Below are 25,264 nucleotides of genomic sequence, written 5' to 3' on the forward strand. Positions count from 1 at the left end.
TTAAACATGACATTAAAATAATAAGTGTATGATCAATTTTAACTCCAAATTATTATGTCCCCGAAGGAGGGCATATAGTGATCGGACTGTCCGTCCGTCTGTCCGTCACACTTTGGGTTTAAGTTTCGAAAAATGCTCTTAACTTTAATGTTGCTTCAGATAGCAATTTCATATTTAGCATGCATGTGTATATGGACAAGGCCTTTCCATACGCACACACACTTTGACCCCTGTGACCTTGACCTTGAACTAAGGGTCCGCGTTTAGGTTTCGAAATCTGCGTCTAGGTTTTGAAAAAAGCTCATTACTTCTATGTCCCTTGAGCTATAACCTTCATATTTGATATGCATGTGTATATAGACAAGGCCTTTTCATACGCACAGAAAATTTCACCCCGTGACCTTGACCTTGAACTAAGGGTCCGCGTTTAGGTTTCAAAATCTGTGTTTAGGGTTTCGAAAAATGCTTATAACTTCTATGTCCCTTGAGATATAACCTTCATATTTGGTATGCATATGTAAATGGAGAAGGCTTTTCCATACGCACAAAAAATTAACCCCTGTGACCTTGACCTTGAACTAAGGGTCCGCGTTAAGGTTTCGAAATCTGCGTTAAGGTTTCGAAAAATGCTCATAACTTCTCTGTCCCTTGAGATGTAACCTTCATATTTGGTATGCATGTGTATATTGACAAGGCCTTTCCATACGCACACAAATTTGACTCCTGTGACCTTGACCTTGAACTTAGGGTCCGCGTTTAGGTTTCCAAATCTGCGTTTAGGTTTCGAAAAAAGCTAATAAATTCTATCAAGCGTTTATAGGGGGCATAAGTCATCCTATGGTGACAACTATTGTTTTTCTATTGAATTACGCTTCGGAGAATTCTATCCGCCGTTATTGGGTTAAATGTATTCTTGACATCGTGTTATAAATCAAGTATCATTGCCCGTATAAGAATTGTTATGTTAATAATCTTAAGTGTATCTTACATTTAGTCTTATATTATATTTTCTTGGATCACCAGTAATTATCTTTTTTAATCTTAACAGTCTCTTACAATAATGTTTGTTTAAACATATAAGCAATAGGATATTGGCTCACCAGTAGTTGACGCATCTCCCAAACTTATTGTATTTATGGGCATGCCAGAGTCGTCTTCTGAAGTATAGTAATAAAACAAAGCTTTGATCTTTGATTTGATACTGTGAACTGATAGATGCACCTGTGTTACCGCATAATTTATTTCAGTTAAAGTTAATCTATGGAATGGCATTTATTTAACTACCCAAACCCATGTCCCTTTGAAGTCTTAAGGATGGGCTGGAAGACGAACCCAACTCATGTGGTGAACTTTCTTTACTTCAGCCACATTGACCTTAAAAAAAGTAAACACAAGACACTGGTTCTACTTTCAATCACTTTTAATTTCCAGTATTAAATTCTCAGCAAATCACTTTTCTTTTACATAGATTCACTTTTCTTATTTCACACTATTTTTAATATAATAAATCCAACTTTTAAAGGTAAACTTAAACATACAATCCTTTTTTCTTTAATACTTTTCTAATTCTCTCTTGTCCAAGCACATGGCTTAGTATTTATACGATAATTTCCCGCCAACTAACTAACATCTCATGAAAAGCAAGATAAGCTTGAATTACATGAAAAGTGCTATATTGAGCAATATAACATAGTACAATTGTCCCGCCTAAAAACCGGTCCTCTATAAAGACATTCGTTCAAACTTTTACTTTCCTTTGACACTTTTGCAGAGGCATCATATACGATTCTGAGTTTTGTTGTAGTCTTATTTGGATTCACAACACCACGATGCGGTATGTAATGAATGCGTTCACTGGATTTATTTTCAGACACTTTTTCAATGATCCCGTTTAGAAGTTGCTCCTGAATGATAGAATTATACTTGTTTAACAACTCAGGCTTGTTTCGCAACGTCTTCAGACATGATTTAAGTCTACCAAATGCCAGTTGTTTATTGCTTGGTAAATCTGAATCTTCTTCCTTCCATGGCCAAGTCACTTGATATCTTACATCTTCGAATATAACTTCATCTTTGAATTTGTTCATCACAATTACATCATCAAACGTCTTCATTTTCATTTTTCATTGCAATGGATTCAATGCTCCAAAAGTTCTCTAAGTCCACTTTAGCCTGAACAGCACTATCAACTGTTTGGAGTACATTTGTGTTATCAAGCTGACTCCAAAATGTAAGAATCAGGAAGTTTTCCTCATCATCACTTTCACTTGTATTTTTGGTTCTCCCGCTTAAAATCCATCCAATCTTTGAATTAAGAAGGTATAATCCTTCTGACACTTTCATTTGTTGCGAATGCACTATATCTAGATAATAATCATTCCCAATCAATATGTCAATAGCAGACGATACTGTGTCATTCGGTAGAGTATCTGCTAGATCTAATGTTTCCACAAGTTCACTGAAATAATGGTGAAGGGATGGTTCTAGCGTCTTTCTTTGCACATTAACACTGATAACTGGCACAACGTTTGCACTTATCTTCATGTATTTTCCACTTTTCAACTTCAGATAAAACGAATTCATATCTGCCTGTATTGTCTTAGCTTGACTTCCACCAAATGTTAACACTTTCAATTCCTCCATTCCTTCGCACTTTAGACCAAGACTATCTGCTTAATCTTTTAAATCTTTTGTGATATATGTACGTTGTGAACCACATTCTAAGAGAAGCCTTGTTCTTACTGAAGAATTTGTTTCCGGATTTTGAACTTCAGTATTTGCAGTTTGCATGAAAACTGTCTGCTTTGTGTATTAACGCGTGCTCCTTTGTCGTTTGTAACTAATGATGATGAGCTTCGAGGATTGACTATGGTATGTGAGTTTCCATAAGCTGCTCTGGGAGTGTTCAATGGTATATTGCTTCTACTTCCTGTCCTTTGAATATTGAATTCACATTCCTTTGAAACATAGTTTTCCTTGATATTTTCGTTGGATTTTTCACAAGCACATATGTAATTTCTTAAATGTGTTCGAAGAGATTTGACCTCCCATTCAACATCAGCTCCCTTGCTTATTTCAAGTTGACGGAGAACACCTTCTGGAAGCTTTGTTGTTATCATTGAAACATACAAATGCTGGTTGACATTTTCACCTAACACTTCAAGACTTCGTAGATGCCTTTCAATATTATTCATGAATGACCTCAAACTCTCCGCTTTATAGGAAGGTGCTTGGATACTCAACATTTCCTTGTAATGAATATCAATGATTTCCTGTCTTTTCCCAAATCGTTCTTGTAACAGTTTCACAGCAACCTTTTAGTTTGATCCTGATCGCGCTGGGCCAGCAATAGCACGCTTTGCGTCACCGCCAATTTTACTCTGTAGATAACTGAACTTTTCTATGTCTGATAGCTTTTCGTTCCTATGGATGGTACACTCAAAGGCGTCCCAGAATTCCCACCAGTGTAATTTGTTTCCACAAAATATATTCAAATCCAGTTTAGGAAGTTTAACTGAAGATTCAGTCTGTTTCTCTTTATCTCGTTTCTCCACATACTTCATGAATTCTTGTTTATGGTGTATTTGAATATTCATCATATCTTTCATGTGTTCTTGCACAGTCACTAGCCTCTCATTTTCCGAAGGAGTAAGTTTTCCGTCTGCTTGATCAGTAACTGATTTTGTCTTGAGAATAATCATCTTTTCAACAAATGCTTCTAATTCCATAACACTGTCTGAAGCTTCAGAACACAACTTCACATCCTCATCTGCAACTTGTTCCAGGTCTTTGGAGTTTTCAGGCTGGGCCTCTGCCATAGCACAAGCAAGCTTTTCAGACTGAAGTTCTAATACATTTTCAACATTTTGATACACTTCTCTGAATTTGTAATTAATCTTTCAATATCACTTTCATCCAAATCAGAACTCATAATCACCGCACTATAATTAATTTTCTCTGTAAGTGTATTCTGTAGCGAGATCTTACACCTTTCATGTATGGCAGAGAAGCCATGTTTCTTTATGTAATGAAAATAATAATCAAATAACACTAACTCTTTTCACGAAATCAACCATCCAACTATCCTTTTTATTTAAACAAAATATTTCCAAAACACTTTTTCTTTCAGTCCAATAAAGACGTTTTAAACACTTTCCTTTCGTACAGCACGAGAATCAAGATCCGGTTCGCGGGACCATTCAATGTGGTGAACTTTCTTTACTTTAGCCATATTGACCTTTAAAAAAGTAAACACAAGACACTGGTTCTACTTTCAATCACTTTTAATTTCCAGTTCTTAATTCTCAACAAATCATTTTTTTTTTACATAAATACACTTTTCTTAATTCACATTATTTTAATATAATAAATCCAACTTTTAAAGGTAAACTTAAACATACAATCCTTTTTCTTTAACACTTTTCTAATTCTCTCTTGTCCAAGCACATATGGCTCGGTATTTATACGATAATTTCCCGCCAACTAACTAACATCTCATGAAAAGCAAGATAAGCATGAATTACATGAAAAGTGCTATATGGAGCAATATAACAGAGTTCAATTTTCCCGCCTAAATATGATTTTACCGCCAAAATAACTAGGTCAAAGACGGAGCAAAGACATATAATATGTTGTTACATAACAGGCGGAGCGAAGTGTCTATATAAATATCAGACGGAGCAAATTTACATCACAATATAAATGTTTCATATATACAAAATTGTGGCATTCACGACAATTCACATAACCGTGGCTCTACGAAAATGGGCTTTAATGCATATGCGGAAAGCATAGCCTCATTATGGCCTCTCAAGGACGACAATATCCGCCTATTCTGGATTTAAGCTAAGAAAATACTTTTTTCAAACAAAAATACCAAACAAGCGGAAAGTGGCATCCCTGAACAGTTTGTGGGGACTGCGTTGAACACCGTTCTCCCAGAGCGTTGCACGTGCATGTCTTACCTCGGCGTACGTTTTCCTCTTGTCTGCTGGCATTAACGATGAGGATCTTCACCTTTCCCTTGAGTCCAGGGTTCTCTTCCAGCCATTTGAGGATATCGGGCAGTGGGACATATTCTTCGCGGTCATAATTGATGGACTGTATGTTTAGAACGCCGTTCCTGTGTAAACCGTGCGTGCTCACAGCAAATACCAGGCAGTCAATATGCGAAAAGTCATAGTGATGAATGAGGCATCGCAGACAACATTGAAGTGGGTCAGTTTTGTTTGGTTTGGGCTCCCTCTCCACTTCCAGTAGCATGGGATTGCGTCCGTGATCCAAATGGAATAACCGTACATTGAATGTGATATAATGGGGACTCGCGTTAATCCATTGAAATCCGAAGGTATGCTGAAATATGGCTTGCAGGTTATCGTGATCCCTATCACTCCCTTGCCGATAACGAAAGTGGTTATTCTCACCTCTTTTAAATCTGCCTGTATCATCGTTTTCATCCCCTAAATTGTTTATTATTATCACTGCACCACGCCTTATCGGCTCGGAACCACTCATTATGGCAACTTTCTCCTGTGAATATATTTAACATGTTAATCATTTGATATTCTTTAAAAAAGCTCAATATTATACCCTGCAAAAGGCGAAGAGATATAGAAATGGGATTGTCCGCCGGTCCGTCTGTCGATTTTGGTTAGCTATATCACAGAAACTATATGCAACAAGAAACTTCATAGGTATATAGATATTAATGAGAAGAAGTGCCGTGGACAAGAACCTTAACCCTTCATTTACTTAAATGAGGGTTATTGCCCTTTGTGTGTTTGTTGTATCATGAAGCATGTCAGGGCCATACCTCAGATACCAGGCAAAATACCAACATGAAACTACTTGGGTGTATTGCTATTAATTAAGAAAAGTGCAATGCTTAAGAAACAGAACCATTAACTTTCTTCAATAAGAGTTATTGCCCTTTTTTGTTGTTGTATGATGGACGTTTTCATAGCTATATCTCAGATATGATACAATATTTCAATATGAGACTTCATGATTGTGTACAAATAAATGTCGAAAGAAGTTTCATTCACAAGAATCCTATCCGTGCCGTAAAAGTTAGTGCCCTTTGTTGTTTTTAGTTGGTCGCGTTAGCGGCCAGCTTAATTTACAGAGCATATTTTGCAAATCAGAATGTGCTTAGAAGCCTTAAGTACGGTAAGAACCACAACTCACTCTGCAAGGGACGATTATCGCTGCCTGTCTGCAGAAGACGACAAATGATTTTGCTCTAGCAGTGAGTGTATATACCCTCTAGCAGTGAGTTTGTATACCAGCTTGGAAGTCGACATTGGCCAGTCTAGTGTTTTTTCATTGATATCTGTACATATTGGCTGCTTTCAGGAAAAACGGGGCTTAATGCACGTCAAATAAGATAATCCTGTGCACACTGATTAGCCTGTGCAATGCGCACAAGCTAATCAAGGACGACAACAGTGAACAACTTCAGTGCCTTCAGCGCTTTGATTGTATGATGTAATTTTTCAAGGCTATACCTCAGAAACGCTACAAGATTTTAATATGAAACTTCAAGGGTGTTTATATAGCAATGAGGAGAATTGCAATTCATAAAAGTGATTACACTACACTTCATTATTTTCTGTTAATTATTACCCTACACTTAATTACTATACTGTATATCAAGGGATCTGTACGGATCAATAAACAAAGTTTATTTGGCGAGGGATATCAATTCAACTGCTGTGCTTGTTATTACGTTATGCTTACATGTATTTTTTGGAGGAAATAAAGTTATATATATATATATATATATAACAATCCTCAGTGGATCGTACAACAATAGCTTGCATGCGTTAATATAGAATGATAATACAGCTTAAAACTTATTAGCGATAGACTTTGCATGGGATGGGGGTATGTTCCTGCAAAAGAATATGAAGTTGTTGTACGTTTTTTCAAGACAATTTGCACACGTTTTAATGAAAAGCCCCACACAATGAAGATAGTGTGTTGACCCCTTAATTAATGTTTTATTATTCAAATGTATTATGTTAACCACTACAATACAATATATTCAAAATATTCAAAAGTGTGAAAATAACCTTCTTTCCTTCGGTCAAAAATGTCCCCTTGATATTACAGTATGAAAACACATTTTGAATTCCAATGTTACCAGGAAGTATGCCATTCCTTCCTGGTCTAAGAAGGTACGATGTGTTCATATTGTTGTATAAACTATTATTTGATTATGAACTCTCAATCATTTTTTCATATTGAAACATTATGTCACTTTTTGGTAAAAATATTAACAGTTTCGGGCCAAATTGATTTCATATATAAATGATGCACTTCGTGATATTCATACTTATAAGCAGTGCATGATAGTTATATCTGAAAAATTATCAACTGCAGCGTGAATATAACATACTCGTTTGCGGCAATAAATTGGTATTTGCAAGATTCAAGCATGAATATGACATATTTGCGGTGAAATTCAAGGATACATTATAGAAAATTTTGATTTTGGATGCAGCATACCAAACCAAATCAAATATGCAAAAAAGAGCAACACATCTTGATGTATAAGCACAGTACAAATTCAAAAAGTCCATTGAAGCGTTTGTAACGCGTTCGTTGCGTTTCGGGAAATAATATATTTATAACTTAAAACTTATAATATTTAGATGCACGCGTTCGTATAATGGTTTGTTTATAATTAGTTTATACATCTTTCCTGTACATAGCTTTTTGAACTGTTGTGAATAATTGTCACACTGGGTATGAGGATACTTTGATAACAGATGGCACTTCGATACCAGATAACAACAAACGCCACGCGCGAGAGGTAAGTTCATCAGGTTTTTTTTTAAAGTTATATCATAAAGATTAGTTTTTTAGACAAGGCGCATGGTATAGGTGTATCCTTTTCTATTGCAAAGAAAAAAATCACGGAATAATGGTAGATTTTTCTCCAAAAAATAGAAAATTCGGTCGGAAAACAGTATAAACTGGATGAACAGTAAACATTTTTGACAAAATAAAACTACTTAGAAATATTGAAAGACATTGTTTGATATTCCAGCATGTAGAGTAATCACATTTCTTCAAATACTGAAGTTTTGATAGTATTCATTGAAATATAAACGAGGATAGAGCATGTTTTAATAGGTGGTATTCATGAAGTTAGGTGGTATTCATGAAGTTGCGGATACTTTGATTCCCGATATAGGGCACTTCGGATAACAGAGACTTTCAACAAATTGGGCACTCTGATAACCGAGTTTTATCTTCTACCTGAAATACATTTATGCATATTATGGCTATTCTTACCAAACATTTTGAAGTACAAATCAATTTGCATTGCCATACACATGTAAAATATAACCAATTGCGTTGTTCGTTTTCAAAAATCTTATTACTATTAATTTATATAATTATATAATATTATAAGTGCAAATTTTAAATAAGATTCAAATGCTTATTTCTGAAGTTATATATTGCATGTGACGACCGAAAATAATTGTCTAAATAATAAACTTGTTTTTAAGTGGTAAATTGAGATTAAGATAATTGACAATACAACGGATCAGGTGGATTAACACGGCTGTGTTCAATTGAACTTATAGCAGGACTCTAGATAAGGGCAGCAAGGGGTCTTAAAGCGGCCAATACACCTCATAAAATCCTTTGTCATTGGTGCTCATTAGAATCGCATCATGAAGACGATACTAATGCGTAGCAACACAATATAAAAGAAATTTGAAAACTCCCTTTATATTGAGCTCTACTTATAGGAAGCACTTCCCTTTACACTTCCGTTTCCCTTTTATAATCATATTCCAAAGGGATAAAAACATGTTTCGGTAATTCATTTTTAAGAGATTTAATTCGGAACTCGCGCGCTGTGGGTTTTCAGTAATGACCAGTAACGTTGACATCCGATTTAATAACGTGACCGAAGCTGTTTACATGTACATGCAGCATTATATCTTGTTTCTTAGTATTCTTACAAATTAAACACGATCGATATTAGTTCATCTAAACAGAAAAGATTAAATCATTGTAATTGTTTACCATTCAACGATAAGATAAATTATTGATTCACTCTCTTTAAAAATAGGCTAGTCAGCTTTTGTTTGAACCTACCGCGCTAGTTGCAATAATTCAGCTCTCGGCTTTATAACCCAATGGTTAGCTGATAGTTGCAATGCACGGGCTCTTGTCCATTGGTGCAAAATTTAATCAAAAATGCAATGGTTAAGGAACACTGAAACTGCAAGATCTTATCAACGTTTACCTGTCTAAACCACAAACTCATACGAATGGTACCAATAAAACAATAAATAATTGCTTTTTATTGACTTAGTTTTGCTTTCGTACGCTGTATCCGCCATATTGGAATATTGACCCAATATTGGTTAGGTCGTTGTACACCAATATTTTGCACGTCGGGTTATGTGTTGGAGCCTACAAAGTCGATAACGATGTGTTATTCGATACTGAAAACACTGTTTCAAATTTAAACATAAAACATGTCAGCGAGGAAAGTGTGTTGAAACATCGTCGTGTTTTTATAGGGTGCATGCAAAGGATAACATCCGTTGGTTGCCATTCTGGTAAATTTAACATGTTTATGAAGTTTATTCATTATTTTCCTCAATTTGTCTCGAACGACGTCTGTTAAGTGAAGCGCACGGATTCTCTGCGCTGAACTGCACCCATGTTTATGAAGGGGTGCATATGGACTGCCAGAGCCGCCATAGCAAAAATTATCAAAGGCTCTGGCAGTCCGTTTATATGGACTACCTACCGCGCGTGCTCAAATATCGGGAAAATCCTAGACTGGAGAGTTCCGAATTACAACTATTTACGTCAGCACAGACATTTTTATTTATTGCCTGCTAACTATAGCAGTATTTCGCAGCGAATTCTGCATTTCTGATTCACTAAATAGAGTGTGTTATATCTGGTAAAAAGTGTCGAGTTATTTGGAATCGAAGTGCCATTGTCTTTGAGATGATCGGTAAAAGAAGTGTCCATGAAAATTTGGCATCCGACTCTTAAAACATTTGAATTTCCTCACATGCGTTTTTTAACTTAAATTTAACATGTTGTAACATTAATGGGCATGTTGATCTTTTATTTCGATTAGTTTGCACGTTCTTGAATTATTTCCAAGTATTTTTATTTTGTTGAAATACGTACTGATCATCGAATTCATGATGATTATCGATGACATTCTATCTCTTTTTTATTATCCACTGTTGTTTTTTTCACGACTTTCTTGCTCCGCAATACGAAGTACTATACCATTAATCGACCAAACAATGTTACGTGTCTGAAAACCAAATGAACAGAACATAAATGCAAACAAGAGTGCCAAACTGTCACAAGATACGCCCGTTTTAAGGCTTTGGACAACTTGATAACTTTACCATGACCCATATTTTAACTTGACCTTCATAATCATCTAGACACCACTTCTGACCAAAGTTGGTGAAGATTTGATGAAAACTACTAAAATTAGAAAGCGGACATCATGCTTAATGCTTGAAATGCACTAAGTGACCTCGTGACCTAGTTTTTAACCTGGCATGACCCATATTTGAACTTGACCTACATGTAGATATTGTCTAGACACAACTTCTGACCAAATTTGGTGAAGATCGGATGAAAACTATTTGAATTAGAGAGCGGAAACTGCTGTGGACACCGCCCACCTGCCCGCCCGCTGCCAAGGTGAAACTATAATACGTCCCGTTTTTTTAAAACGGGCGTATAAAAATTGATTTTAGGTTGATGACAATGATAAACAGTTGCCTTTCTATAGTACCCATGCACAGTGAAAAACTCATGTACCTGTGGAAATCATGATTAGATTGAAGGAAAAATGAAACTTACCAATAAACATGTTGTTAAAAATAACTCGTTTCAAAAATCGCGAAAAAAATAAACCCGATGAAAATATCGCAAAATAAAACTGGATAAAAATATTGCATAAAAATATTGCATGTGTTAATCGGTTGCATGTCTCCAATCAGACCTGACTGATATATAATCTATATACTACCTCTGACCAAGTTTGGTGAATTCAACTTGAACTAGAGCTTTGTCACTGAATGTAACTTATACCCCCATACCACTTTGACGCAGGATAAAAAGTTGTTTAAAAGTTTCGGATGAATACAATTTGAATTAGAGTCCGGACAAAGTGGCGCCGTTGAAAATGCACTAATTGACCCTATGACCTAGTTCTTGACCCGACATGACCCATATTCGAACTTGACCTAGATATCAACTAGATGCAACTACTGACCAAGTTTGGTAAAGATCGGATGAATACAATTTGAATAAGAGTCCGGACAAAGTGGCGCTGTTGAAAATGGACTAATTGACCCTATGACCTAGTTTTTTACCTGGCATGACCCATATTCGAACTTGGCCTAGATATCAACTAGATGCAACTACTGACCAAGTTTGGTGAAGATAAGATTTATACAATTTGAATTAGAGTCCGGACAAAGTAAAATGCACTAATTGACCCTTTGACCTAGTTTTTGACCCAGCATGACCCATATTCGGACTTGACCTAGATATCAACTAGATGCAACTACTGACCAAGTTTGGTGAAGATCGGATGAATACAATTTGAATTAGAGTCCGGACAAAGTGGCGCCGTTGAAAATGCACTAATTGACCCTATGACCTAGTTTTTGACCCGGCATGACCCATATTCGAACTTGGCCTATATATCAACTAGATGCAACTGCTGACCAAGTTTGGTGAAGATCGGATGAATACAATTTGAAATAGAGTCCGGACAAAGTGGCCCCTTTGAAAATGCACTTATTGACCCTATGACCTAGTTTTTGACCCGGCATGACCCATATTCGAACTTGGCCTAGATATCAACTAGATGCAACTGCTGACCAAGTTTGGTGAAGATCGGATGAATACAATTTGAATTAGAGTCCGGACAAAGTGATGCCTTCCGCCCGCCGCCCGCCGCCCGCCGCCCGCCCGCCCGCCAAGGGGTTTCACATAAAACGTCCCGTATTTTATACGGGCGTATAAAAAGCTGAAGAACTCAACTATCGCGCGTGGCTTTTGTTGCTATCTGGTATCGAAGTGCCATCTGTTATCAAAGTATCCGCATACCCGGCGTGAATTGTTATTATTCTCAAATATTATTTTAAGCTTGTAAAATTCTACTTTTTAAATAAACCGAAGAAAGTATATAGCACGTGTATGTTAAAGAACGCGTATCTAGCAAAGTATCTTATAAATACGTGTACTCTTTTATTATCTATGTCAAGATGGATCACGTGTATTTAATACTTTTACGTTGTGTGATCATGTAATCAAGTCTGTCAGATACATTGTGCTTAACATCAAAGTTGAAACTAAATTTAGCTGTCTTATGTGTATTACGATTATTATGGGCGCAACACATACTTCTTGTCAATAATACATCTGACTAATACAATGATTTTATAAATCTTTCAAAAAGCGAAACACTTTCGAAATTCGATTCGCGTAGAAATCGTGAAGACTGGTGAAAGAACAGTATTATCGATTTTAAATAATAATCTAAGTCCTGACAGAACTGGTGTGGCGATGCTTTTGAAGAGCATGGATATAAAAGCACCAATTTAAGTTTATCTACAAAACAATTTTGTAATTTTTATTGCTTGTCATTTATCTGCATCCTTTATTTAAGATTTGGCATAGCTGCAGTGTACATGGACTTTTAGACAATCCACAGTTCTTTTTAAAACTTTATTAAGAACAAGAGGCTTTTTTGGCATAAGTTTTTCGTACCAAAAATTTGTGAGTACGAAAATTTTGGTTACGAATAATAATGTGGGTACGAAAATGTTGGTTGCGAAAAAAATTAGATACAACAATTTTGAATACGAAAAAAATATGCCAAAAAAATGCGTGTCCGAACGAAAATTTGGGTACGAAAAACGAAAAAAAATGGATACGAACAAAATTTGGGTACGAAAAAAAATGGGCACGACAAAAAATTGAGTACGAAAATTTTGGGTCAGAAAAAAAATTGGGTACGACTTTTTTTAATAGGAAAGACGGGGTACCTGTAAGTAAACCGGGGTACCCAAAAGTGTCATTTGAAAATCGGTGAAGTAAACTTCAAAGTATCCGGAGTACGGGGAAGTAGTAATCGTGGGGAACTGACCCATTCAGCCTAAGTACCGGAACATAAATTGTTAGAGATAAAAAAAAATGTGGGTACGAACACAATGTTGGTACGAGAAAAAAATGGGTACGAACTATTTTGGGTACGAAAAAAATGGGTGTCTGGTTCCTGTCCTGAACCTATCGATAAATGTGAAAGAGGACGGGAAACAAGCTGCCTTTACCTTTATCAATGATAATCAGCGAGGTATGCCGATTGAGAAAACTAAGCTAACTCAATTGGACTGGCTCGGTCTTTTACATAGGTCGCCATTTTGAAGATTTTTTACGGTATGATAACTTAGACGAGCTGCTTCGCTGAAGCAGAATCGTCAAAAATCGCCTTTTTTCAACAATGTCCGATTGTTACACGTGTTAACACCTTATTAAATATATAATGTGTGTTCCAGCTTGATTGGAAGTTTTTTCTAATATACTGATGATGTTTTACATTGTCTTGGGTTAAAGAACAGAAATGTTTGTTCCCAAGACAATGTAGATCATCATCAGCATATTAGAAAAAAACTTCCAATCATGCACCGTGGACCGCCGTTCATACTAGACTAAGAAGGGTAAAATAATTTGCCTTAGAGGGAATTGGGTCCTAGTCTTTGCTGAAGCACTCACCAAATCTGACTTGCTTTTTACTTGATATTTACTTAAGGTAAAGCAATAGATGTTTCCAGCAATTTCTATTCATTGATTAAATTCACGAAATAGCCCCAGAAAATATACACGTTAGTCGTAAGATATGTGATCAAAAAGGTTAAACGTAAGGTATAATAAGTGATGTTCACATTTGCATATAAATCTGTTGACTTTAAATCTAAGAGTTGCAACCATCAAAATGTTCATTTTCTTTTCGTAGTATAATGAATACATATGAATTTCGGAAGTGAACAAATACAAAAGCGCGTGTTTTATGTTAATCTAAAGTCAAATGTGTACTCTTGGCCATAAGAACGAAAACTGAATTTAAATCGGAATTGTTTTGACAAAATACTGGCTAGACTTCAATTCCTGTGGTAATGTGTATCATGTACAATGGTTCTCAAAATATCGGCCCTTTTGATTGGTTGCTAAGGTTTGTTACTTTGCTCATGAGCTTGTTCTAAAATAGTATCTCAATGGAAAACGAAACTCTTGCTCATGTTGTTCTTAAATATGTTTACATTTGATTAAACAATAAGCGGCATATAAACATTTGATAAGGCTACTATTAATCCATCAACAAAGTAAGATTATTATGCGCTACGTAATGTAAAAATCCAGAGACGTATACAAATCAACGTCTCTGAACAAGCATAGCATCACACTAGATAAACATGACCTACTTTCCAATGAACACCGAAAATCACGAGAATAATCGTCGTCATAGTCATTGATAACCATCAAATTAATTACAACTTCAACAAATTGAAGAAACACATTAACTTTCCAGCATTTGTTCCGGGTTTTTCGTTCAAGGCGAGATACTATGAGGAGGGCCGATACAACTTAAATAAGGGATAGGTGTAAACATACATATGGCGGTTTTAAAATAACAATCTATACGTATGCAAGAATTTATAATTAAATACAAGAAATGGGTTAGAGAGATGAAATTCAAATACAATATATACACAAGAATTAGTCATTCTCACACGCAATAAACATGTACATTAATTTAATAATAACTTAAATTGCCTTTCATAAAATCGCTCGCCTAGCGTGTTCATAACCTGCCTACAAACAATGTGCATACGCCTAAGATAATAATTATAAAAAGAAATGAAATGACTAACCTGGTGAAAAGTCTGAATCATATGCGGATGATTACAAATGCATGTAGCAGAAGAAACATTGTTTGGAAATCCCAGTTCTATATTTAACATTGTTTGGAAATCCCAGTTCTATATTTGAAAGCTGGGATTCTTTTTATAAAGCTATTTTTGTGTGTTTACGTAAATAATGCGTTTCTATTTAAGGCCGAAGTGGGAATCCCATTTGGCGTATAAATACTATCATAATAAGGCTTAAGAAAGTTATTCAAAGCGCTGTCAGAAAACGTTGAAGTTGCTCTCTATTGCTTAATCTTTAAAACAACTCATTTGTCAAAATAAGGTTAAAGCTTTTTTTATCGCAAGTTTGAAATAAACCACTACCTATTCAATTTTATAAAGAGTGTGTCTTAGCGCACAGGTGGACATGTGTGTGTACTGTTTATCATCCTATTTATGTTACAGAGATTGGTCTTACATGGAATCTGTCATATTTGACCATGACTCTAAACCTGGGAGTAATAAAAGGTTTTACAGCTTCATAAAGCACAATAAAATGGAAAATGTAGGTGTAGCCCCCATTAAATCAGATGGTATAACCCATACTGATCCAGTCAACAAAGCTAATATTCTGAATAAACAGTTTGAATCTGTATTTTCTCCCCCCCCCCCCAACCATTAAGCTTAAAGCAAATATGCTCTAGAATACTGTCACCTCCGGTCCCTAAGATGGATAAAATAGAAGTCACCACAGCAGGCGTGGATAAATTGCTTGCAGGTCTATCTCCCCATAAAGCTTCTGGACCAGATGAAATATCCCCACGCATCCTCAAAGAGCTCCACTTTGAAATTGCCCCAATCCTTCCCCACATTTTCAGACTCTCCCTTGAAACTGGATTAGTACCCAATGATTGGAAGAAAACAACTGTATCCCTAGTATTTAAAAAAGGTCCAAAATCTAATCCGAGCAATTACAGGCCTATTTCACTTACTTGCATAGCACCCAAACTATTCGAACATATTGTAGTCTCTTACCTCATATCCTACTTCGATAAGCACCAGCTCCTTAGCCAGTTCCAACATGGCTTCAGGTCACACCACAGTTGCGAAACACAATTAATAAATTTTACACAGGAACTCTTCAACAACAAGGAACAAGGTCAACAAACAGATGTAGTTGTCATGGTTTTCTCCAAGTCTTTCGACAAGGTCGATTACATTAGGTTAAATTATAAACTCCAAGGCCTTGGAGTCGAACCCCAAACCACCCACTGGGTAAAATATTTTCTCTCAAACCGATCGCAGAAAGTCGCCGTTGAAGGTCACTTCTCCAATGAACAACCAGTTCTCTCTGGAGTTCCCCAGGGGTCTGTCCTCGGGCCATGTCTATTTTTAGCCTATATAAATGACTTACCCGACTCCGTAAAATGCAAAGTAAGGATGTTCGCAGATGATACAATCGCTTACCTTACCATAAATTCCTACTCTGACTGCATATCCCTCCAAAATGACCTCAAAAATCTAGAAACATGGGAAAAAACTTGGTCAATGGAGTTTAACCCGGACAAATGTGAAATTCTCAGAATTTCTAGGAAAAGGAACCCACTCATCTTCCCCTCAGATTTCACAACACTGAGTTAAAACCCACTGAAGCTGCAAATTATCACCATCTCCAAAGATCTAAATTGGTCAAAATACATAGATAGCATTACTTCTAAAGCTGTCTTCACCCTTCGATTCATCCAACGTAATGTCAAAACTGACAACCACAAGGTTAAAACTGCGGCATACAACACTAACGTCCGCCCTCAACTTGATTACTGCGCTAACATTTGGCACCCATGGCAGAAAACCCTTACCAACAAATTAGAAGGGGTCCAAAGGTCAGCCGCCAGATACGTCCTCAATAACTACAGTTACACCAGTAGTGTCACCCTCATGCTACAAACATTAGAATGGAAAACTCTACAATACAGAAGGTCATATAACTACCTGGTAATGTCCTACAAATTAAGGGTCCAAACAGTTGCAGTCGATCAATATCATCTCATCCCCACTACAAATATGAACTATCTCATTCCTCAGTCCCATACTCAGTACCATTCTAACTCTTGCTTCCCTAGGCCCATAAGACTCTGGAACACTCTACCAATCTATGTCAAATCTAGCCCCAGCCTTGATATCTTCACAGAGAGGCTGGCGGTGGTCAACATGTAACCCATCTGCTGTTCTATTTTAACTGTAAAATATTGTTTTTACCTTTTACTTGTTAACTCTAATACTGTACATTTTTCTATTTAACAACTGTCTCTCAGACAGCGCCGCCCAGTGATAATCGGCAATCGATTGATTGTTGGAACGTAAACATGTAGATGTAGATGTAGATAACAAAATTTACAACAACATGTCCATTTTAGACGTTCTTAAAGCATAAAAATATGACGAAATGGTATCACGAGAACCAATTAATATAAAAATAAATTTTGCATTCCCCATCATATTAAATGAACATTGTTGGAATAGCGAATACCTATTACATTAAGAATACAATTTCATGATTCTCTTTATAAAACTTTTGTTGACACCATAAACAAAGTAAAAATGTACAATACGACCTTAAATGACCATTACATAACGACAGCAGACACGAATGAATGTATTCGGATATAAACTTGGGCTGATTCACTGTGTCTGAACACAGCGTACAGGCACTGTGTCTGAACACAGCGTACAGGCACTGTGTCTGAACACAGCGTACAGGCACTGTGTCTGAACACAGCGTAAAGAATGTAACAAGTTTACTCTCCGCATGTTCAAAGGACACATAGACACAAATTTTACAATTACGTTTTAAAATCAGAATTTCAGGGTCTGTAATCGGTCACTTAATCGTCATTGGGAAGACAGAATTGAATATCGATAAACACAGCTTTGCAAACAAGATGAAAAGACAAACACTATCAAAACAATATAGTGTCACGATAAGAGGAGAGTAGTTTCATTATCTAACCAACAAGTTTACCGTACTCTGTCTGCTAGTCTGGAAATTGTTCCTGGACGCCTCAAAACTCTACCATAATTTGCCAGTTTGCTATTTTGTATTCAATCTTATGTCGAAAAGCATTGTGCTAAAGCGTTCCATTTATAATGACGTTATTTTTAAAGACCCACGTCTTGCTAAAATGGGTCTTATGCCATATGCGCCCATCATAGATATAGAACCACCCAGCCTGCGCATCTTGCAGTCTGGTCAGGAGATACATGAGATCATAAAACCTTGAGTAATTTTATAGCGGACAGCATCGCCTCTGACCAGACTACGCAATTGCTTTAGCTACGATGGCTGGAACAGCATAGGACCCATTTTCGGATGACGCGGCTATGAAAGTGTGATTTTAATGTGTCCAAAGAATACTTCGTTTAATAAAATATTAATGTACGATATATTTCGATGGTGAATATGCACAATTGTTAAATAAAATCACAATAGTTTAACTTTTGTTTTCAATGTGAGTATTTAAAAAAACGTAAATTTTCAAACTTTATTTCAAAATCAGCATTTACGCAGAATATCGTTTTAAAAGATATTTCTTGTTCTACTTATAAAACATTTCTGTAGTTATTGATGAACTCATGTTCAACGTCTTATAAAGTGAGAACTGTGAATATAAACAAACTTTTCCCGATCGCCGCTATCTGTTGAGAACAAAATAATGTTTCACAGACATATCAGATGTAACCCCGCAAGCACTATCAACGATCAATGTTGATCAATGTTGCGCAACAGACGCTTGATCGTGTACTGGACTCTCCATATCCCTTGTTGATCAGCAGTAAATATATTCCCTTAACACCCTCAGATTTCGAATGACCTGCGCTATATACCACGTGATTCAGACGCAGCAAATAGTGGACTATTTTAATCATTCATAAACATTCTCTTAATGTATTATTCGACGTATAATTCAAAACATGTTTAATGGTGTTTTCTTTATACGCTCCGTTGAAAATTATTCACTTTTATTCGATATGCACATTATGTGTCCTTTTGTGGTTGAATATAGTGGAAGAACTGAAACCTCTGACATAAATGGCAAACTCTTTCTCGGCACGGACGCGGCTGTTATCAGGTTTTGGGTCATTAGCAAATCTGACTTGCAAAACGCGGTATTAACCGTAGTTGTTCGCAAGCGAACACATAAAACAGAGAATGTATGTTAAGAAGATTTATCCCTAAATTAAATCGTAGATAAAAACATATCTTAGTCAATTGAAATTGACACGATTTATACCAGTTTGTCACTAAAATAAATACTTCTTCCTATTTGGCACGTATCATATCTGTGAAATGTACATGTAAATACTATTTATTGATGTTCTTAAAAGCCATTTAATTGCGGATGTTTTCACTTGGAATAAATATTAAAAACAAACAGTAACATGCCACGCAATTTTTACACGTGAATTCAGATATTGTTTTAATGACAATCAACATTCACGCAATGGACTTTTTTTTAACTGAACATGTTATTTTGATTTTTAATTTGGATTATTTAATCTATTTATAAACTGTATCTTTCAACTACATGCTCTTTCGATTTAATCAAACACATCGCACCAGTTTTCTGGTATCCCAGAGCGCTATGTAATTTGAAGGATCCCAAAATCAATATACTAATACTCTCTCCTTTCCTTCCAGTTGACATTTAAAAAAGCACGATTACAATATTATTCATATTTGGGAAGCTTCAGATATGACCCATTTGTTTGCATGTAGGCGCAGGTGTATAATTTATCAATTAATGCACTGTTATTACAAAGCGTATTTGAGCATCAAGGGTGTTGAAACGGAGTGTTTAATGCATGTGCGTTGTGGTATAGCTTGCACTGGCCACGCCTACTTGCAGGACACGCCTACGGCATGAATGCCTCTTTGATAGCATGTTCAGGGACAGACTGTTTTGTATGCTTGACGAGTACGGATGTAAATAAAACCAGTATAACCTTCAATGGTGTTTGTTCCTTAAATGGAGTTCCTTTAATGGTGCTAACTAGTGTATTCTGTAGATGAAACACTACAATTGGCGACGAGGATGGGATTAAACGTTCAATAACATTGTCTTAAATGATGGAAAAAGAAAACGACTATTTGCCCCGATTCGATGTGCATGGTGAACCGTCGGGATTAGCGGCAAAGTGGAAGCGTTGGTTTCGAGCGTTTGAACTGTATGTTGTCGGGAAAGGAATTAAAGACAATGACCGTAAACATGCATTGTTGCTTCACATGGCTGGCATGGAAGTGCAGGATGTATTCTATACTTTGCCGGAAGGAGAGGGAGCAAACGTTTATGCTAGAGCCGTCGATGCGCTAAGCAAGCATTTCGCGCCACAATCGAATGTTCCTTACGAAAGACATATGTTCCGGAAGTTAGATCAGTCGCCGACAGAATCCGTAGATCAATATATCACACGGTTGCGACAGAAAGCAGAGACGTGTGCATTTGAGAACACAGATGAGCAAATTAGAGATCAGGTGATTGAGAAGTGCATTTCAAGTGAATTAAGACGGAAACTTCTGCAAAAAGGACGGTATTTAACCCTGACAGAATTGCGTTCCATTGCGAGAACTTTAGAAAATGCTGAACATCAGGCGAAATGCATTGAGCAAAGCCCACAGGCGGTAAACACAACAACAAGCCGAACAACAAAAGGTACGTTTGCACGGAAAAATCGTATTCAAAATGATGTTCAATGTTTTAAATGTGGGAAACGTGGTCACATTGCAAAAGACAGCACGTGTCCAGCGCGTGGAAAGCACTGCAATAAGTGTGGCAAGATAGGACATTTTGCGATTAAATGCCGATCGGGTGAAAAGTCGAAAAAGAAACCGCTTACTGTGCGTCAAGTTGTGGACACAACTGATGACAGACAGTTCACGTTTACTGTACACAATAAGTACCCGACAGCAACATCGATAATGGTCGAAATTGGTGGTGTACAAATAAAGGCGATCATTGATTCCGGTTCCAGCTGCAACATTGTGGATAGGAAAACGTGGGAGTTCTTGAAACGAAATGACATAAAATGCAGGGACGAGCCAAGGAAAACAGAACTGTATGCCTATGGATCTAAGGAACCACTGAAGACTGCTGGTGTATTTTGGTCAACGATTGTTTACAAGGGTGTAGCGGTAGATGACGCAGAATTTGTTGTCATTGAGGGATCTGGACAGTCCTTATTAAGCTGTGATACAGCTATGCGACTTGGCGTACTTAAAATAGTGCGTCAAATGGGAACCCCGGGAATATCGGATGTTGTTAATAATTACAACGAATTATTTACGGGACTTGGAAAACTGAAAGGTTATCAACTTGAAGTGCCCATTGACCAGGCTGTAACACCTGTAGTGCAACCGACCAGACGCGTGCCATATCAGTTACGAGAGAAGTTGGAAGCTAAAATCAAAGAATTACTCGACTCAGATGTCATTGAACCCGTAAGTGGACCGTCGAAGTGGGTGTCCCCTGTCGTCATAATACCAAAGAATGATGGCGACATTCGACTTTGCGTTGACATGAGGCAGGCAAACAGAGCCATACAAAGGACTAGGTATCCAATACCAACAGTGGACGAAGTGTTGCAGGAAATGAATAACAGCAAGTATTTCAGCAAACTGGACATTAAAAACGCGTATCATCAAATTGAACTGTCCCCAGAATCACGAGAAATCACGACGTTTACAACACACAGTGGACTTTTCAGGTATAAACGTTTAATGTTTGGAATAACATGTGCTCCAGAGATGTACCAGATGATTTTGCAACAAACATTGCAAGGCTGTGAGGGTGTTAACAGCATTTCCGATGACATTATTGTCCATACTGCAACGAAAGAACAACATGATAAATGTTTAAATAATGTGCTATGTGTATTGAGAGACAAAGGTTTTACACTTAACAAGGAAAAATGTCAATTTTACATGAATAAGTTAGTGTTTATGGGTCATGAGCTGTCTGAGAGAGGGATAGGGGCAACGCAGGTCAAGGTCGATGCTGTAGTAAACGCGCCTGAGCCGCGAAACGCGAGCGAGGTTCGAAGTTTCCTCGGTTTAGTGAATTTTTGCGCAAGATTCATACCGAATTTATCTACGATTTCCGCGCCGTTAAATGATCTGTTAAGAAAGAAAACGGTGTTTAAATGGGGTCGGTCTCAACAGGACGCGTTCAAAGAATTAAAAAGAAGGCTAGCATGTGCCGAAACATTGGGGTATTACGATAAAACCGCGCCGACAAAGGTCATAGTCGATGCGAGTCCAGTAGGACTAGGTGCTGTGCTCGTGCAGGTTCAAAATGGGGAAAACCGCGTAATAAGTTATGCCAGTAGAAGCTTAACTGATGTTGAGAGGAGATACTCACAAACTGAAAAAGAGGGTTTAAGCGTAGTGTGGGCATTAGAGCGTTTTCATCCATGGCTTTATGGTATCGAGTTCGAGCTTCTTACTGACCACAAGCCACTTGAATACATTTACGGACCAAGGTCAAAACCGTGCGCTAGACTTGAGCGATGGGTTCTTAGGCTGCAACCGTACCGATTTACGGTTAAACATGTGAACGGTCGAGACAATATTGCAGACGCACTGTCGCGACTTCCGCTCAAGCACAGTTCTAGGACAATAGATAGTGTAGATGACCACGAATACATTAAATTTGTTGCGCGCGAAGCAACACCCAGTGCTATGACCACTCGAGAAATAGAAGAGGTATCATTTCGTGATGATGAGATAAGCAGATTACGCGAAAGCGTGACGAACGGGACGTGGGATAAACACGAGCAAAATCAGTTCATACATATCAAAGATGAACTGTGTGTAATTGGTTACTTAGTACTTAGGGGTACGCGAATCGTTGTCCCGCGTGAATTACGCAAACGCGTATTAGACTTAGGTCACATAGGTCATCCGGGAATCGTGTTGATGAAAAGCAACTTGAGGACCAAAGTTTGGTGGCCGGGTATTGATAAGGAAATTGAAAATTACTGTAAAATGTGTTATGGCTGTCAGTTGGTAAGCCAGTCAACAAATCCCGAACCGATGACGAGAACCGAGCTACCAAGTGCCCCATGGCAAGATTTAGCCGCGGACGTATTAGGTCCGTTGCCATCAGGTGATTACATTTTTGTTTGTGTCGACTATTACAGTAGGTATGTAGAGCTTGAGGTCACCAAAGTAATAACTAGCGAAAAACTAGTGTCAATATTAAGGAAATGGTTTTTGACGCATGGCTTGCCATTATCTCTACGTACAGACAATGCTAGTAGTTTTGTTTGCGAGCATTTCGAAAATTATTTGCAGTTTCAAGGAATCGAACACAGGCGAAATACTCCCTTGTGGCCGCAAGCAAATGGGGAGGTTGAACGTCAGAACCGTTCAATACTAAAGCGACTACGCATATCTCAAAGTCAAAATCGTAATTGGCGATTAGACCTCGATGATTACCTGATAATGTATCGAAGCACACCCCATTCAGTAACGGGTATGTCACCTGCTGAGATGCTGTTCGGTCGTAAGATAAGAACATGTGTTCCTGAAATTAATACGTATAGGCGGGAAGATAGCGAAATACGTGATCGTGATTCCGAGAAAAAGGGGAAAGGGAAAGTATACTCCGACGCGAAACGAAATGCAAAAGAGAGCGAAATTGTACCAGGCGACAAGGTTCTTTTGAAGCAAAATAGAAACAATAAACTCGACACTCCGTTCAGTTCCGATAAGTACACGGTTATAGATAAGAACGGGAATAGCGTGGTTGTACGTGCCGATGATGGTACCGAGTATCGGCGAAATGTAACGCATATGAAAAAAATGAATGAACAAAATCCTCAGACAGACTCAAATGTAAACAATTCTAAAAGTGAACATTGTCAAATTAATGTATCATCTGCGGGTAAAGACAGACCGATAAGGGTTCGGAAAATGCCCGAGAAATTTAATGATTTCAAACTGGTGTAAATGCACCGCTAAATAGGCATGTAATTTACTGGTGTTCATTCGAGACAACACACGTGGCGCTTATCCCGCGGATGCTAGTAAATTTCTATTAAACTGACATGTGTATCATGCTCCGAGTGTAAAATGGCTTATAAACGGAAATTGATTAACAGCCAGTGTGGTCGCTCATTACTTTCATGTTAACGATAAAAGGGAATTGTGTGAGAACATTGCTAGTACAAGCGGCGTGCTATTTTATTTTCATTGATAAAATGTTTTCATTTGTGATGTTTTTGTTTTGATTAAATTTAGTTTAGATTGTTTCATAAATGCATGGTGTAATTTGTTATCATGAATTGTTTGTGAACGTATGGGTTTATGTTTAGAGTATATATTTGTTGATCATGCATTATTTGGTTTGAAAAAAAAGGAGGGATTGTGGTATAGCTTGCACTGGCCACGCCTACTTGCAGGACACGCCTACGGCATGAATGCCTCTTTGATAGCATGTTCAGGGACAGACTGTTTTGTATGCTTGACGAGTACGGATGTAAATAAAACCAGTATAACCTTCAATGGTGTTTGTTCCTTAAATGGAGTTCCTTTAATGGTGCTAACTAGTGTATTCTGTAGATGAAACACTACATGCGTAAAGTTTGGTAAAGTATAGCCTGTGCAGTAAGCCCCGTTTTCACGGAGCAAACCTTATTTTATAATCACGATTTTTTAAATACACAAAGTCTGAGGTAGTTGGTCCAGCAAATTATTATTTTATATATTGCGTTGTCATGATTATGCCTTAAATAAAAGTCGCACACACAAACATTATTTCGATAAGCGTGAATTAACAAGATTGAACATGTGATACCGCTTATACACAAATAATACATGCATTATCTTCAGTCCAGTTAGCACTTGCACAATTTGTTCAGCTACGATTAAAAAACGTAATGAATCTTTTTAATCATTATCGACCATCGAAGTGCAACGAGAATGTTGAAGATGTCTAACCCCGAGCTTACCCAATTGATTCATTATTTCCGAAACGTCGGAAATTCAAGTGCCGTCGTTTCTCTAGCTGACTTATTCCCCAAGTCAATGTAGAAATCTAGAATCTTAAAACACCGTGCATGGTTAATTTGCTTTAAAGACCGTGACTGATGTATATGAAATGACTGACGTACGTAACGATACGTTTCTATACATGCTTGTTCATACGTACTTGGAACGTTTTGCTACGTTGGTGCCACACTTACAAACGAACCATGCTGTTGTTCTGATAATCTTCACTGAAGGAGAACGTTGAGAATAGATACTTCCACAGAGGTCAATCATACAATAACCGTAT

General features: G+C 37.2%; 2 protein-coding genes across 8 annotated transcripts in view; one reads left to right on the forward strand and one right to left on the reverse strand.

Annotated features, from left to right (window-relative positions):
* Positions 1-25,264, reverse strand: part of LOC127844556 (uncharacterized) — an 82,502-nt gene that overhangs the window by 15,205 nt on the left and 42,033 nt on the right. For 5 of the 7 annotated variants that reach the window (XR_008032808.1, XR_008032812.1, XR_008032810.1 and 2 more), the window contains exons 1-3: positions 14,955-15,056; positions 4,965-5,529; positions 1,101-1,157 (exon numbers count right to left, since the gene is read on the reverse strand). Coding sequence is in view for 4 of the 7 variants with exons in the window: in XM_052374913.1 (XP_052230873.1) it covers positions 1,101-1,157; positions 4,965-5,529; positions 14,955-15,044 (712 nt within the window). In the remaining 3 variants the exon portion in view is untranslated. Of the gene's footprint in view, positions 1-1,100; positions 1,158-4,964; positions 5,530-14,504; positions 14,646-14,954; positions 15,057-25,264 lie in introns of those variants that run through there. The other 2 variants (XM_052374936.1, XM_052374945.1) reach the window with 2 other exon arrangements.
* LOC127845127 (uncharacterized) lies at positions 20,908-24,407 on the forward strand. The gene is made up of 2 exons (XM_052375881.1): positions 20,908-21,426; positions 24,390-24,407. Exons 1-2 carry the CDS (start codon positions 20,908-20,910, stop codon positions 24,405-24,407), a joined length of 537 nt encoding a protein of 178 aa, XP_052231841.1.

This window comes from Dreissena polymorpha, chromosome 1 (assembly GCF_020536995.1).
Source record: "Dreissena polymorpha isolate Duluth1 chromosome 1, UMN_Dpol_1.0, whole genome shotgun sequence".
Taxonomy (NCBI): Eukaryota; Metazoa; Mollusca; class Bivalvia; order Myida; family Dreissenidae; genus Dreissena; species Dreissena polymorpha.